At 40.4% G+C, this 16,550-nt stretch overlaps 1 protein-coding gene across 1 annotated transcript in view; it reads left to right on the top strand.

Annotated features, from left to right (window-relative positions):
- The window catches only part of dmd (dystrophin), a 176,651-nt gene that overhangs the window by 99,516 nt on the left and 60,585 nt on the right, over nt 1-16,550 (top strand). Inside the window, exons 55-61 of the mRNA XM_031582290.2 lie at nt 277-457; nt 6,712-6,884; nt 10,934-11,090; nt 12,247-12,361; nt 12,650-12,918; nt 15,642-15,785; nt 16,385-16,451. Coding sequence (XP_031438150.1) covers nt 277-457; nt 6,712-6,884; nt 10,934-11,090; nt 12,247-12,361; nt 12,650-12,918; nt 15,642-15,785; nt 16,385-16,451 — 1,106 coding nt within the window. The remainder of the gene's footprint in view (nt 1-276; nt 458-6,711; nt 6,885-10,933; nt 11,091-12,246; nt 12,362-12,649; nt 12,919-15,641; nt 15,786-16,384; nt 16,452-16,550) is intronic.

Raw genomic sequence — 16,550 nt, 5'->3', positions numbered from 1 at the left:
GTGAGTACTCACTGTCTATTGTTTGCACTGCACTTTTAATCTTAGGAATTTATCTAAATGTAATCAATACATTTTTTTTTTTTTTTGTGTTTGCTTGTGTGCGTGTGTGCGTGTGTGTGTGCGTGCGTGTGTGTGTGTGCGTGTGTGTGTTTGTGTGTGTGTGTGTGTGTGTGTGTGTGTGTGTGTGTGTGTGTGTGTGTGTGTGTGTGTGTGTGTGTGTGCGTGCGTGTGTGTGTGCGCGTGCGCGCGTGTGTGTGTGTGTGTTTGTATGTTTAGTGTTGGTGATCGGGAGGCAGCTCTGGAGGCGGCGTTTAGGTTTCTTCAACAGTTCTATCTGGATCTGGAACATTTCTCTAACTGGCTCACGGAGGCTGAGACTACAGCCAATGTGCTGCAAGATGCCACACACAAGGAGCAACAGCCAACCTCACAGCGCTATCTCCTTGAACAATTGCAGGTAACTGGAGTTAATCAGACTAGATCAGCTGTTAAACACTGAAACAAATCTATTTCTTTAATGTTGAGCATGCTTACACAAATCTTGTAAGGTGTACTGCTGTTGTAGCCCGTCAATGAAGGCTAACACATTAAACGGTGCATGGGGTTCCAGATTAAGTAATGTTGCAATTTCTTTCACAATGACTGCAAACAATACATCGTAATGGGCAAAATGTTTTGTCAACCTTAGACGTTAGATTGCCACATCATATATCAGTGTAAAATGATTAGCCATTACCTTCAGAGTGCAGTGTGTACCCATAACAGGTACATTTTCACGCACAATGGGTAAGTTGTCATGTTGGATTATTAAGCAAATAAGTACACAAAATGAATTGTGTATGTACATATATTTCAATTTCATATCGAGTTGAGGTTCTGCTTTGAGGAATGGGCCAGAATTCTTGTCAACTGCGTTGATCTAATCAACTGATTGTGCAAATGTTTAATTGTAGTAATTACTGTTAAAGGGGTTCACACCAGTGATTGGTGGGAGAGGTTCACATACTTTTTCACATTACGTCCTTTTAATGCTGGATCATTTTGGTCAATGAAGGAATTAATGAGAACATTTAGGTCAGGTCAGGTTGCAAGCAATAGTACAACAATAGGGAGAGAGAAGAAGTTGATCTTTGATCAACCAAAGAGGACACATACAACTACTCTGCTGGTCAATCTTCACTGGCTCCCTATAGCTGATAGAATTCAATTCAATTAAAATGCCCTCTCTGGCTCATAGGACAGCCACTAGATCAGCACCTGCCTGTTTAAATGCTCTGATTCAGCTCGATGACCCCTCTTGACCACTGCGCTCTGATGAGTGTTTGTTGTCTTGTTTGTTGTCTTTGCTCTCTCTCCGTTGCAAGAGACTGCAGTCTGAGACAGGAAATCAGAAAACAACTTTTTCAAGGATCTTAGACAAAAAAGGAAGAATTGAGACAGGCTAACCTGAGTCTGTTTGAATGGTGTAGGAAAGTGTCCTATTCGATTTCCTATTCTGGGTGAAGCATTGACTGACTGTGTGATGGCAGGTACAGTTGTAGGTGAGAGAGACTGGAGAAGGGTGGTTGGAATGGGGTCCAGGGGATATGGTGCTGTAAAGCACTTTGAGCTGCATTCTTTTGCATGAAAGGTGCTATATAAATAAAGTTTTATTATTATTATTATTATTATTATTATTATTATTATTATTATGTTGTAGCACGTCTCCATTTAAGAAGCATAGAGAGGGGAGAATGAATCCAGCAATGATCCAATGTCCAGATAAGGTATAATCGGTTCAGGAGGATTGGAGGAATTGCGCACAAAATGATGAAAACATTGTCAAAAGAAGAACCGGTGCATTTACTAAAATGTTTATTTTTTTATTTTAAGTAAATCCACTAGATGGCGCTGAAATGCAAGAAGTATATGCATTCCATGATAAAAAGGACTTTACTGATTTGGGCGATATTACGTAGGTGAAGGAAGGACGTTTTTGAGATCCTCTATAATTAGGTTGGTTGTTGGATGTGAAAAGAATGTGAGTAGATGCCTCACACATGTTCAGGGCTTCCAACCATAACCTCTGTCTTATCTGTGTTCTGAAGCAAGCAGTTGGTCATTCAGACATATTTAACATATTTAAGGCGAGCATCTGGCTTCATATACATGTGCAGTGGAGTATCATCCGCATAGCAATGAAAGCTGATGCCACACTTCCTTATTACAGAGCCTGGCATTGGCATGGGGGAAGAGAAGAACAGGGGTCCAAGTACAGAGAACCCACTTGTGTATGACCAGATGATTCATTATGGACGTGCATAAACTGATGACGGTCAGAGTATTAAGACCTATGCAAGGGCCGTGCATGACGTTTGATGCTTACATGGTGGTCAAGGCTCTGCAGTGGCATAAAATAGTTATAGTTAAGCTATTTAGCAGATGTTTTGGTCCAAAGTTAATTGCAAAACATTTGATAAAAAAAACAGCAAAAACAACTATGAGAAAATTAAGTAATAAACATGATGAATTACATTTAAAAAAAAAATATAAAGTATCATTTGAATGTAAAACCATCAGTTATTACTATAATAACAATTCCAAAACCAAGATTATATTTATATAGTATGCCACCAACAAATAGAGAGAAGGCAAAGACAGCATACACTCATCAGAGGAGCGAAGGGAAGGGAAGAGGAGGGAAGGGAGGGAAGAGGAGGGAAGAGGAGGGGAGGGAGGGGAAGGGAAGAGGAGGGAAGAGGAGGGAAGGAGGGAAGGGGAGGGGAGGGAAGAGGAGGGAAGGGGAGGGAAGGGAGGGGAGGGAAGAGGAGGGAAGGGGAGGGAAGGGGAGGGAAGGGGAGGGGAGGGGATATAGAGTTGAATCAGAGCATTTAAATAGGCAGGTGCTGATCTAATGGCTGTCCTCTAGGAAGAGTGAGAGATTTACATTTCATTCTAACAGCTACAGGGAGCCAGTGAAGGGTGACTAATTCAATCTTATTTATATAACGCCAAAGCAATAACATTTTCTCAAGGCGCTTTACAGAGCCCAGCCAGGGCCTGAACCCACTTAGAGCAAGCACAATATGGCGACAGGGGCAAGGGAAAAACTGTTAATCAGGAAGAAACCTTAAACAGAACCGCAGCACATAAGTGGGGGCAGAGGAGTTACATGTGTCCTATCTGGCTGATCAAAGGCAAAACACGTCTCCACATTCTGAATCAACTGCAATGGTCTCAGACAGGCCAGCTCAAATTGCATTGCAATAATGCGGTACAGAAATACCTATGGCCTGCGCAAGGAGTTGTGTTTCATATTGTATGAGAGGGTCTGATCTTCATCTGAATATTATATTCTGAGTGAGAACCGGGCAAGACTGCGAGACAGAAGCTACATGCTCAAAGAAATGAAGTTGGTTATCAATCATAACGTAAGTTTTGTGCAGTTTTAGTGAGCGTCAATAAGGATGAACCAAATTGAATGTTAGTTTGTGGGATAGCTGGATTGGCTGGGAATACCAGGAGCTCAGTTTTTAAAATAAATGGTCCCTCATCCAAATTGAAATATCACTGAGGCATGCAGAAATCATCCAGAGGGAAGGACAAGTACAGTTGAGGATCATCCACATAAGGGAACGCATACGGGGACGGATGTAAGGAAGTGGTCTAAATAGAAAATAGAATATGAAACTAGAGAATAATAATAAAAATATGTAGATCTAAAAGGACTTGTATCGAAACATTAACAGACGCAATAAGTTGATCATTAACAACTTTGACGAGGGCTGTCTCATTGCTGCGATGGATACTGAAGCCTGACTGGAAAACCTTTTGGATTGTGTTTCAAGTTGCTTTGATATTGCTTGTATTTAAATGTACTGTATTTAAATACTTCAGAGATGGTTTGATGACAGCTATTGCGGTATGTATCATGAAATAAAAGAGTTGTTAATTGTTTTAATTAATCTTATCAATTGGAGGTAGTGCAGTTCTGTAGGGATATGGTCTAATAGGCATGTTGAGGAATTTGATGAGATTAGGGAGGATGCTCCAGGTTACAAGAGTGATTCTAATGTAGTCTTGATTTTGACAGGGCATCCATTGGATTAGAGAAGGAGAGAAGATTATGTTTTAGTAATAAGTGATGCACAATATGACTGTCTCTGAAGTTATGATTAAACAATCTTCAGGATTGTCAGCTGATGTCAAGCCACATTGCAGAAAAGAATGTGTAAAAAGAACATTGAAAAATCCCAGTACTTTTCCAGTAGTAACAAAACCTAGTAAAAAAAGCAGCCCTTCAAAATGCATGGACACTGTCTCTTACCATATTAAAAGGCCAATCCTATTTTTTCATCTCTGCACTTACAGTGGGGAAAAATATAATATATGTAATATAATATATAATATATATGGATTTTTTTGTTGATATTCTGTTTCTCACTGTTAAAATACACCTACTATTACAATTATAGATCACACATTTCTTTGCAAGTGGTCAAACTTGCGAAATCGGCAGGGGTTCAAATACTTATTTTCCCCACTGTAAATACAGATGCTGTTGGGTAAGATGTGCACTGTAAGCAAGTTTAAGTCTATGGTTCCCGTTCCATTTGAAGTATGTTTGGAATGTGGTTTTTGTAACTATGTAGCACCAGCACAGTGGGAAATAAAGAACCCCCAGTTAGCCGTGGGATGTGTCCTGACCCTGCGTCGCTGAGTGCACCCACTCAAGGGAAAAACAACAGAATCAGTGTTTTTTTTCTGTCAAGCAGCCCTGTGTCTGAAGTCACACACACACACACACACACACACACACACACGCTACATATTCTGTTATCGTGTTATGTTCCTCTTCTTGTGGACATGCTACGTAAGAAGAAATACTGTTTTAAGGTTTGGTCTGAATGCTTTGTCTTTTATTTAAGTTTTATAAGCAACAGTAGGTACACACCTATGATTTGTTGTGTATGTGAGGCTTTGAAAGAGATTAAGTTGTGGAAGTGGATTCGGGGGATGTTGCCCCCCTTCCGAGAGCTGTACTGTAGAGTCCAGAGTGGATACAGTTGCAGTTGTGCAGTTGTAAGTTGCAGTATGAGGTGTCATGTGTTAGTATGCTCTATGATTTGTTTAGGCTGGCTTTTAAATGTAGTTCTGTAATGATACAAAATGGTACTACTACATATTCCTTTGGCTGTTATTTGTATTTTTCTGTGGAATGGGCATCACAGAGTGGACTACACAGTTAGAGTCCAGCCTCAGCCTAACCTCTCCTAATGTCTATTATTCTTAATCTTATTCTTATCCTTCTTAATATTATACCAATTTGAATGCAAAATACCAAAGCTATGATAATATTAAAATATTATGATTGTAACAAATAAACTAGCTGGATAAATGAACAGAAATGAATGTTGCCTCAATGTATTTTCTCACGTATTTGTTGGAAAAACAAAGTTAATTGGGTGAGAGTGTGTGGGTGCTTCATACTTGGAAACTCCACTGGCAAAGCGATGACTTCAGTAGAATGCTTCAAAAAAGAACATTCATTGATTCAACATTGTATTTAGACACATTTAGAAGCCAAGGCAAATAAATATACAAGACATTTGTATATTAGGATGCTTGATAGTTACTTGAAAATTAAAGTACCCGAAAGACAGGAATGCCAAATTAATGAAAAGGGAAAACTTTGTTCTGTAACTTTCAAGCAACAAGCGTTGCATGTTGGATAACTTACTTTCAATTCTACTTTTGACATGGAACCAGTGTAAATTATATTATAGATACTTTTTTAGTTCTATTATGTGTGCAAGCACCAGTATTTTGTTTCAGTTGGAGGCTCTTGAGTTGCTACTTAATCTGGATAGCAGAGCACTGCAGTATTTTATTCTTGAAGTGGTCAACGTTTGGATTAGTTGTTCTGCAACTTGATGGGATAGGACTTGATTTTGACAATACTATGTAGATTAAAAAAAAACATGTTTTCGAGATCTGCTTTACAGTATATATGAATCAAATGAAAGGTCAAAGTCAAAGTCAAATGTATTTATGAAGCACATTTAAAAACAACTCACGTTGACCAAAGTGCTGTACAATTAAATCACAATAAAATATTAAATCAAATAGAAAACAGATACAAAATAATTCGATCACATTAAAATAGAAAATCAAATAGAAAAACAGAAGCAAAACCCTCAACTAAGCATCTATATACACAGAAAGCAAGTATACAAATGATCAACTCATATCAGGAGGATCCAAATGCTGGTCTTAGTCAATAGTTACCCAAGGTCCTTGCCACCTGTGTTGGATGCCAGTGAGATGCCATCAAGTGTAGGTAGTGTAAGTTCACCACTATGAACACATGAGGGTGAGAAATGGAGATAAGTCTACCTTTGCAACAGTTGTTAGCTTTTAAAATTGCTTTAAACAGGGTTATACCGCCTGAGAGATGATGAAAGATGTCAACCAAGAGAGGTTCAATTCTGTGTTCTGCAAAGTGTCCTTGTTGCAAAGTAGTGCTCAAGTACCTGCAGCTTAGTGCTGCAAATGAAAGTGACGCCAGCAGTGGAACATCGCAGTGCTACTCAATATCAGAACATGCAGAATGACACACTTGTCCAGACCAGAACTAACACATGGATATGCTAATGAGCGTTGCATCCTATTGTGTCTAGACTGTGTTGTATGTACGGTCCTGCACAGTTGTTTGTGTTCTGTTCTGCACAGGACTTGCAAGGGGAAGTGGAGGAGCACACAGAACAGTTCCACACCCTGGATGAGAATGGCAAGCGTGTCGTGGGCTCTCTGCATCACTCTGATGATGCTCTGCTGCTGCAGAGACGTCTGGAGAACATGAACCAACGCTGGAATGAACTGAGGAACAAAACTCTAAGCATGAGGTGAGCAGAAACATATAGATGATGGCACTTATGTAACCATCAAAGACTTCTCTTTCCAACAAATCCACTGGATAGCTAGCTATGCTATAGATATGCTAACGCTAGGAACGATTTACTTTGCTTTTACTGAGAAAATGGTAATCATGTCTGCAACAACAGCTCTCACTAATTGAACTGCTGACTGATAATCTATAAACTATATAGGTAACATTCACTAAGAATAATAAACTGTGTGAAATGTATAGTTTGCGTGTAGTGGAATGAGATCTTGTGCATTCATGTGCGTGTATTTTACAAGCTTATGGCTCCTTATGTTGTTGAACAACAACAACAACATGACAATAATAATAATAAGACGAAGAAGAAGAGGGAATAAGAAGCAAGCATATACATTCATACATACATCAGTCAGGATAAAACAGATTAGCATACATGCAGCATATATATATACACGCAAAGCATTCATCCAAGGCTAATAGTGGGTACAAATGGAGAGCGCAGCCAGAATTCAAATGATTGGTTATAGAGCAGAATAGTGAATAGTGAGTACGTAACATGCTCATAAGGTTACTCTTACAAGGATAGGCAGAGCTATGAAGCAGATAACCATGTGTATATTATGGGCAAATACACTGGTACATAATATGCATATTAAAAGGTAACATAAGCAGAAGAGAACAGTAGTGCGGAAGAGTTCGGTGTGAGAAGACCGTTTATAAGCAGAGAGTTTCTGCAAATGGATCAGGTGGAAAAACTGAAGAAGGAGGGGGGGAAAAGAGACAACGTGAGTGGACAGAACTAAGTTGGGGTCAGAGTGGGATACAAACCCTGGTCACCACAGGCACCCAAAGAGAACAACAACAACAAATACAGCCACTTCATCATCATCATCAACAACAACAACATTCTATAGAGATAGAGAAGAACAGTTAGAAGGAGAGGTTGCACTGCATGGTGGACGAGAGGAGATTCACGATGGGTGCCAGTTGTTGATGCACTATTTTTAACTATAGAATTCACTAAATAGGAATGATTTTAGTCTAGACTTGGAAAGGGTGTCTGCTTCTCGAATGGAGATAGCAAGAACCCACAGGAGAGGGTCTCGATAGGAAGAGCCCACAGTAGAGGGTCTCGATAGGAACAGCCCACAGGAGAGGGTCTCGATAGGAAGAGCCCACAGGAGAGGGTCTCGATAGGAAGAGCCCACAGTAGAGGGTCTCGATCGCAAAAGGCTCTGCCTCCTATTGGGCTTTTGTGATCCTCTTGGTCTTGGTGGGCATTAGAAGACATTTATTCCTTGAGGTAAGTTGGGGCCAGGTCATTTAAAGCTTTGTGTGTTAGGAGTACTTTGACATCAATTCTACTTTGTACAGGGAGCCAGTGTAGAGAGGCAAGTACACATGACGTATGTTCAATTTTGTTTAGTTGTAGCGTGAGTTGTGTGAGCAGGAGTGGGTTTTTGTCAGTTGGTTACATCATGTTCTTTGTACTTGTGTTGGATGTTCAGCGAAATGCCATCGCCAGGCCTGCTAAGCCTTTTCTGAAGGCCTAACAATTTCCAAAATGAAGAAACAATTATGCATTCATTATTAATATTTTAGTTTACTGTTAATCATTTTTCTGTCTGCCAGTCTTCCTTCTCTCATTGAAGTCCACAATTTCAGAGTGTATGAGCAGACATTAAGGGGAGAGAACGGATTTTACCCAATCACGTTTCATTTTCTGTGAAACGTCTGAGGTTGTTTATTGCTTACGCGTTTATTTGAAAAGGGACAGTGTACATTGATAAACATTTCCCAAGAAAAATGTAAATGCACCGGAATTAGCAAGGTTAGCTATTTTTCATCCGTTGTCCCTTGGCAGGGCATGACAGAGAGATACAGAAATAAAAGAAAGAAATAATAATACAAAAATTATATAATTAAAAGAAATAATAATAATAAAAAACGATAAGCAACAGGTTGACAAAACAGTGCCGTTAAGAAAACAAATCGTAAAAACCAGACAGACATACAAGGTAAACAACAGTGTGACAAAACAGTGCAGTTAAGATAACAAACTGTAAAAACCAGGCAGACAAGGTGAAGAAGTTAAAAAGAAGTTACGGTGTGAGTAGTGCAGTGGCCTAATTATGGTGGCAGGTTTGGTTATTTTGTATCCATTTCTTAAGTTTGTTTTTGAACACTGAAATACTGGCCACTGAAATTCCACTGAATTTAGGAGGTCTGCCCTACAAAGCCTTCACTGCGTCCTCAGCAGTCGTGTAAATGAATGAATACAGACCTATCAGCCAATCAAATTATTGTATTTTTACGAGGTGGAAACGACAACACTTTCTCCAGAGTCTAAAACCAATATATTTGGCTGCTAGCTAGTTAGCTCATGTTAGTTGGGGGGGACACGTACACAGAGACTGCAGCAGGGACACGTACACAGAGACTGCAGCAGGGACACGTCTGGAGGGGGACACGTACACAGAGACTGCAGCAGGGACACGTCTGGGGGGGACACACGTACACAGAGACTGCAGCAGGGACACGTACACAGAGACTGCAGCAGGGACACGTCTGGGGGGACACAGAGACTGCAGCACTGACACGTACACAGAGACTGCAGCAGGGACAGTTGACATTTAGAGAATATTAAAGTCACAAAGATTCTACCATTCAGTGTGCAAATATAAAAAAACATTAGCCAAGGTTAGCTGGTTCTTGGAATTATTTGCAGAACAATGCTTAGAAGAATAAACATAATATGCAGAGTTTAGACAGAGTTAATACAGAGTTTAGACACAAAGAAATTAAAAAAGAGATGGGGAATGAGCTGATTAAGATGTTAAGATAGACAGAAAGAAAGAAATTAAGAGATAGATGGATAGATAGGGGTTTGCAAGAGAAAGAGGGGTAGAGGAAGAGAAAGCTGAAGAGACTGCTACCGTGACAGTTGGCTGTTGACAAGTGATAGTTAAAGAATGTTAGTCATGAAGATTACATCCTTCATTTCAATGGGGAGTGTTAACTCATTTATATACAGAGTTTAAACAAAAAGAAATTAAGAAAAAAGAGAGTAGTTGATGGAAGGCATTAAGGAAGACAGAAAGAATGAAATGAATAAATAGATAGATGTATAGAAAGATACGTAGATAGAGTGAATTAAATAGTGTTTGAAAAAGAGAGTATGAGTGAGTGAGAGAGAGAGATAAAGAAATTAAATAGATGGGGAGGATAGATATTAAGATATAAAGAAGAAAAAGATTTGAAATATTTTAACTATTTCATTTTGTTGAATGAGATGAGGTCCGTGCGGTCTCCGTCGCCTCGATGGATAGTTAAAAAATGTGGGAGGTGCATGTCAGGCCACGGAGAGGTGCTTGGAGGGGGTTCGCAATGACGCAGAGGGCTCTTCGTGTCTGCGGATACGGACGGCCATAAATTAGGCTTTAGACTGGACTCTGTAACTACCAGCAGACCTTGATGATGTGATCTGAGGGGTGGTAAAGCAACACTATGTAACTAGTTAACCTGAAAAAAGAAAAACTTCAAATAAATTTTGATGGCACATGATACTGTATGTATGAATGTATGAATGAATGAATGAATGAGACTCAAATGCTAATGCCATATAACTTTTATACTAATTAAACTTCAACTGTTCACAGTACTTGATATTACTATTTTATACATGTGGTAAAATGAAATGTACATTTTGAATGGATAGCTTTTATTATTCACACTATTAAGTCATCCTTGCAAACCATGAAACAGAATTACCAGTGTGTGCTTATTTGAAAAACCTATACTAAAAGAATCACTAGTAGAAAAATCCTCTTTCCAGCAGATGGCATGTCATTACTGCTCTTTGATTTCCGAGTAAACCTGCATTGCCACAAAGAAAAGTTTCAACGTAAAACGACTATTTATACATTTTAACTCTGGCTTACACACATTCTAATATAAAATATATGTGTGCACAAGTGCTCTGAAAGTCCATTTCTGTTGATGTTGGCATTTTTACAATGCATTTGTCTTCAATTTTGTGTATGTGTCTAGGCCTTATCTGGATGTGAATGTTCAAACATGGAGACAGCTACACCTGAATCTACAGGATCTGCTAATATGGCTCCAGCAGAAACAGCGTGAATTAAACCAGCAGAAACCAGTGGGCAGTGATATACCTACTCTCCAGCAGCAACAGGATAAGCACAGGGTGAGTTATGCCATGACTTCCTCCAGGACCTCCCGGGAGCAGTGGGCAGCTTGGAAGCGCCCGGGGACCAAGTGAACCGTCCGTCTTGGTCAGGGACGGACAGGAGAGTTCTGTTTGCGTGTTTTTTTCTGTTGGGGTTCTTAGTGGAGGAAACTCCTTGTGAACATGCAAACTCCACACAGAAAGGCCCGGGAGATAGCCCACCTGAGCACTGAAGGTCCGGGGGGGGACCTGCCCCCCAGAGCCAACAGGATAGTCAACAAGTTGGTGACAAACTTGAAATGTTAAGGCTGCATGAGCTTGCTGTCTAAAACAGGCTTGTTAAAATTGGGAAATCCCTCATGAACCAAAATGTCAATACATCCACTGAAAACGAAAATGAATTTCTGTTCTATTACCATATTTAGAACAGACAACTGCAGAAACATTCAGCTGTCAAATATATCTAGTGACAAACTGAATATGCTCTGTGGGGCTACGTTACTTGTTATGGATGGGGGGTGTGGAAAAAGCCATGACTCAAACACTAAAGCATGCATCTGCTGATAATCATACAGTATAATACGCTATGGTCAGGATATATGCATCATCCTATTGCAAAGTGCGTAGCGATTATACTATGACAGAAACATTAAGAAAGCGAGGGCGGGTAACTTTGTTGTTAGCTCACTACCAACTGTTTAATTGCCGCACTTTCCCTTGTAGCCTAATACTAAAATCACCCATCTCTCTTCTAACCACACATGTGCACACATACGTACTTTGTTTAACAGAAGACACAACAATACACCAACAGTGTTCTTGATCCTACATATAATGTATTGATTAACAAAAAACAGCGGCGTTTTAATATACGCATATTTATGTGATATGTGTGCACCCCTGACTCTGTGAAGGAGAGGCTGACTGATGTTGAGTGGCTATGGTAATAGTATGATGACATGTTTTAAACTTTTAAATATGGTTTGTAAGTCAGTTTTTAAAGCAATACTTAACCTTAATATGATACTATAATGTCCATTATATGTACTTTTATGTTATTATGATGTGACATTAATTAGTTGATTTCATTCTGATTTTGAGCTTACTATTGTAGCTTGCGTCATTGTTAAATGTGTTCTTGTTCTTTGTTTCTTTCCATTCATATGAGATACAGGAATTACATTTTGAGGTCCGAGAGAAGGAGCCAGTGGTGATCTCCTCACTGGAGGGCGTCAAAGCTTTCCTGTCTGAGCAGCCAAGCGCAGAACCCCAGGCGTCTGATCTGAGGGGTACGAGACAGACACACGCAAACACAAACACAGCAACCTGTGAATGTCTAGGTCCGATTGAATCGATGTATTCAATTCTATTTATGTCCATGCCATGGCTTGGTAGCATTACCTATTGTGACAAATGTTAATAACCTTTTTAAGTTCAAACTTTGTTTTCATATCTTTGTTTTTTTCGTGTCCATGTAGACCTAAAACTAGATTTACGACAAGCGTATGAATTCGTTTTTTTGTTTTTTTTTAAAAGCTCAATGTGGACTAGCTGGGATCTCACCTTTTGTCTTCCAGAAGTATCTCCCGAGGACCGAGCTCAGAATGTTGGCCGTGTTCTACAAAAGGAAATGTGTGATGTAGAATCAGAGTGGGCCAGACTTCAAGGAGCTTTGATTGATTGGCAGCAGACACTGGAGCATCGGCTACAGCGCTTGCTAGAGCTATATAAAACAGAGGAGCACCTAGAGATTCAGCTCAAACAGGCAGAGATGGTGAAAGAATCATGGGATCCTGTTGGGGACCTGCTCATCCACTCACTCCAGGAACACATCGATAGCGTTAAGGTGAGAGTGCACAACTTGAATACATATACACCAAAACACCTCTGATTCGCTGAGAGAGAGAGAGAGAGAGAGAGAGAGAGAGAGAGAGAGAGAGAGAGAGAGAGAGAGAGAGAGAGAGAGAGAGAGAGAGAGAGAGAGAGAGAGAGAGAGTGGAATCTGTAACGGTGCATTCACGTGTACACGTGGCAGGGTTCTATGGAGACGCTTCCCATTCACTTTGAATGGGGTGACGTCATACATTGCTGAACTGAATTGCGGGTTTTGTTGCTTTGCTTTGCTTGTGTTTCTCGCGGTAGAAAGTTGAGAAAAGTTCTCTTTTACAAGTGGCAATGCAGGCGCCAGCCAATCAAATCATGTTCATGAAAATATCCAAAGAGAGGTAGACCGGAAAAAAAAAAGATAGTGGACCACTTTTTTTTCAATTAGAGTAGCATTTTCCTCTGGCTTTTTGCAATATGACATGACACACTGAACGTTTGATTTCATGACAAGCAGGTAGGTGTTAAATAGCACAACTGTACCGTCTGAGATGAGTAGTTCAGCCGCACTGAGATGAGTGAACAGACTGAAGCAGCACTGAGATGAGTAGTTCAGCCGCACTGAGATCAGTGGACAGACTGAAGCAGCACTGAGATGAGTAGTTCAGCCGCACTGAGATGAGTGAACAGACTGAAGCAGCACTGAGATCAGTGAACAGACTGAAGCAGCACTGAGATGAGTAGTTCAGCAGCACTGAGATCAGAGACAGACTGAAGCAGCACTGAGAACAGAGGACAGACTGAAGCGGCACTGAGATCAGTGAACAGACTGAAGCAGCACTGAGATCAGTGAACAGACTGAAGCAGCACTGAGATGAGTAGTTCAGCCGCACTGAGATCAGAGACAGACTGAAGCAGCACTGAGATCAGTGAACAGACTGAAGCAGCACTGAGATGAGTAGTTCAGCCGCACTGAGATCAGAGGACAGACTGAAGCAGCACTGAGATGAGTAGTTCAGCCGCACTGAGATCAGTGGGCAGACTGAAGCAGCACTGAGATGAGTAGTTCAGCCGCACTGAGATCAGAGGACAGACTGAAGCAGCACTGAGATCAGAGACAGACTGAAGTAGCACTGAGATCAGTACACAGACTGAAGCAGCACTGAGATCAGAGACAGACTGAAGCAGCGGTGGAAGAAAAGAGACATAGTGAGAGGATGAAGCTAGTACAGTGCCTATACAAATAATTTACTTTTATTGCTTTTATAAATCAATCATGGTCAATATAAGTTGGCTTTTTGACAAAAGAAAGAAAAACTCTTTAATGTCAAAGTAATGTAAATGAAATAAAAATATGTAATGTAAAATAAGTGATTGCATAAATATTAACCCCCTTTGAAGTGACTGACTTAATTTAACAGAGATCCAGCCAATTGGTGCTAGAAGTCTCACAACTAGTGAAATAGGGATCAGTGTGCAGTGAATGTGTCTCAAGTGATTGTAGTATAACGACTCCTGTGTCTGGAAGGTCCATTCATTGGTCAATCAATATTCCTGGCTACCATTACATCATGCAGACAAAAGAACACTCAGTGAAAAGGTTATTGAAAAGTAAAAAAAAATGTCCAAGGCACTAAACATCCCCTGGAGTACTGTTAACTCCATCATCAGGAAATGGAAGGAATATGGCACATGTGTAAATCTGCCTAGAGCAGGCCGTCCTCACAAACTGAATGCCCGTGCAAGAAGGAGACAAGTGAGAGAGGCCACCAAGACAGTTACAAGTTACAAGCTTCAGCAGCTGAGATAGGAGAGACTTTGCATACAACAACTGTTGCCCGGGTTCTTTACCAGTCAAAGCTTTATGCGAGAGTGGCAAAGAGTGGCAAAAAAAAAAGTTCTGTGACAAGACGCTATGTTTGGCGGACACCAAACACTGCACATCACCACAAACACACCATCCCCACTGTGATGCTTGGTGGTGGCAACATCATGCTGTGGGAATGCTTCTCGGCAGCCGGCCCTGGAAGTTTTGTTAAGATACAGGATAAAATGAATGCAGCAAAATATAGAGAAATCCTGGAGGACAATCTGATTCTGTCTGCAACTACGGCTTGGCAGAAGATTTCTTTTCCAGCAAGACAATGACCCGAAGCATACAGCGAAAGCTACACAGAAATGGTTTAAAGACCACAAGGTGAATGTTCTGGAGTGGACGAGTCAAGGCCCAGACCCTAAATCCAATAGAGAATGTGTAGCTGGACTTGAAAAGGGCTGTTCAGGCCCCATCACCGCACAACCTGACAGAGCTTGAGCAGTTTTGCAAAGAAGAATGGAGTAAAATTGCACTGTCCAGATCTGATCTCTGATTGAGACGTATCCACACACTGTGATTGCAGCCAAAGGTGCATCTGCTAAATACTGACTTGAAGGGGCTGAATATTTATGCAATCACTCATTTTACATTACATATTTTTATTGAATTGACTTTACTTTGTAGAATTTTGTTTTCACTTTTGACAGGGTGACTAAGGGTTTCTATTGGGACAGCAGATATTTATGCAGGACAGTACTTCTTCCTCCTGGTGTTAGTTATAGTTACAGTTGGTCAGAAACCTGCAGAAACCTTTGCTAGAGATTAGGATTGAGGAGGAACACCCACCCTCATAACACCTTAGTAACGCATGTTTACTCGTCAGATACTGCATACTGCAATGACACATTTGGTAATGGATGTTATTGCAGGTCTTTCAGGAACAGATTGAACCAATCCAGGATGACATCAGTCTGGCTAACGCTCTTGCAGCGAGCTTTGAACCTCCAGATGTACTCTCGCAAGTTGATCTGGAACGGCTGGATAACCTTAATACAAGATGGAGGCTACTTCAAGTATGTAGTGAACACACAATAATGAAACAATCCCACAGTTCATAACTGTTTTGTAATCTCATTTCCATGTTGTCCATTGGCTCAACATATATTTCCGTCAAAACACATAGATTGATCCCTAATCCTAGAATCATGGAATAATCATGGAATGCATCCATATGCACATGAGAAATACTTAAACATACAACTGAAAGTTCGCTCATATAGTTCTGAGAAAGCTCCAATACACTACTGAAAATGCTCACATTGTATTCCAGTGTCAGTTTTGTTTTGGTGCTATCTCAGAATGTGCGAGTCATTTTAGTAGTATATGAGAGTGATATCAGTTGAAGCAGGGAGGTTTTAAGGTGAAGGGAATGCATCGAGAGCGTCTTGGTGTAACACAGTCTCCTTTCTTGTTCCAGGTTTGCAATTTAGCACATTCCATCACACATCACACATAAAAATCTAAGTTCCCTATCAAAGGCTACAAACATGAGTTCCCTTTCTGTTGACGTTTGTTGGAATTTTGAAAGGCAAGACTTGTGTGGTGTGGTTATTGAGTATTCCCTGGGTTTTGTTTACAGCTTGGTAACATTTCACGTATCCCCTTTTCTCAGATATCTATAGAAGAACATCTGTCTCAACTTACAGATGCGCAGAAGGACTTCGTTGCTAATATGCATTGTAAGCCTCTCCCCTAAATGCATATTGTTTGTGATAGCATTACTGTGTTTGCCCATGGGAAAATGAAGGCATGTTTACTTATGCTGCACATGAAAAAAA

Source organism: Clupea harengus, chromosome 16 (genome assembly GCF_900700415.2).
Source record: "Clupea harengus chromosome 16, Ch_v2.0.2, whole genome shotgun sequence".
In the NCBI taxonomy this organism is placed as follows: Eukaryota; Metazoa; Chordata; class Actinopteri; order Clupeiformes; family Clupeidae; genus Clupea; species Clupea harengus.
The sequence above is the reverse complement of the archived record's forward strand: the minus strand, read 5'-3'. Positions and strand labels throughout refer to the sequence as shown.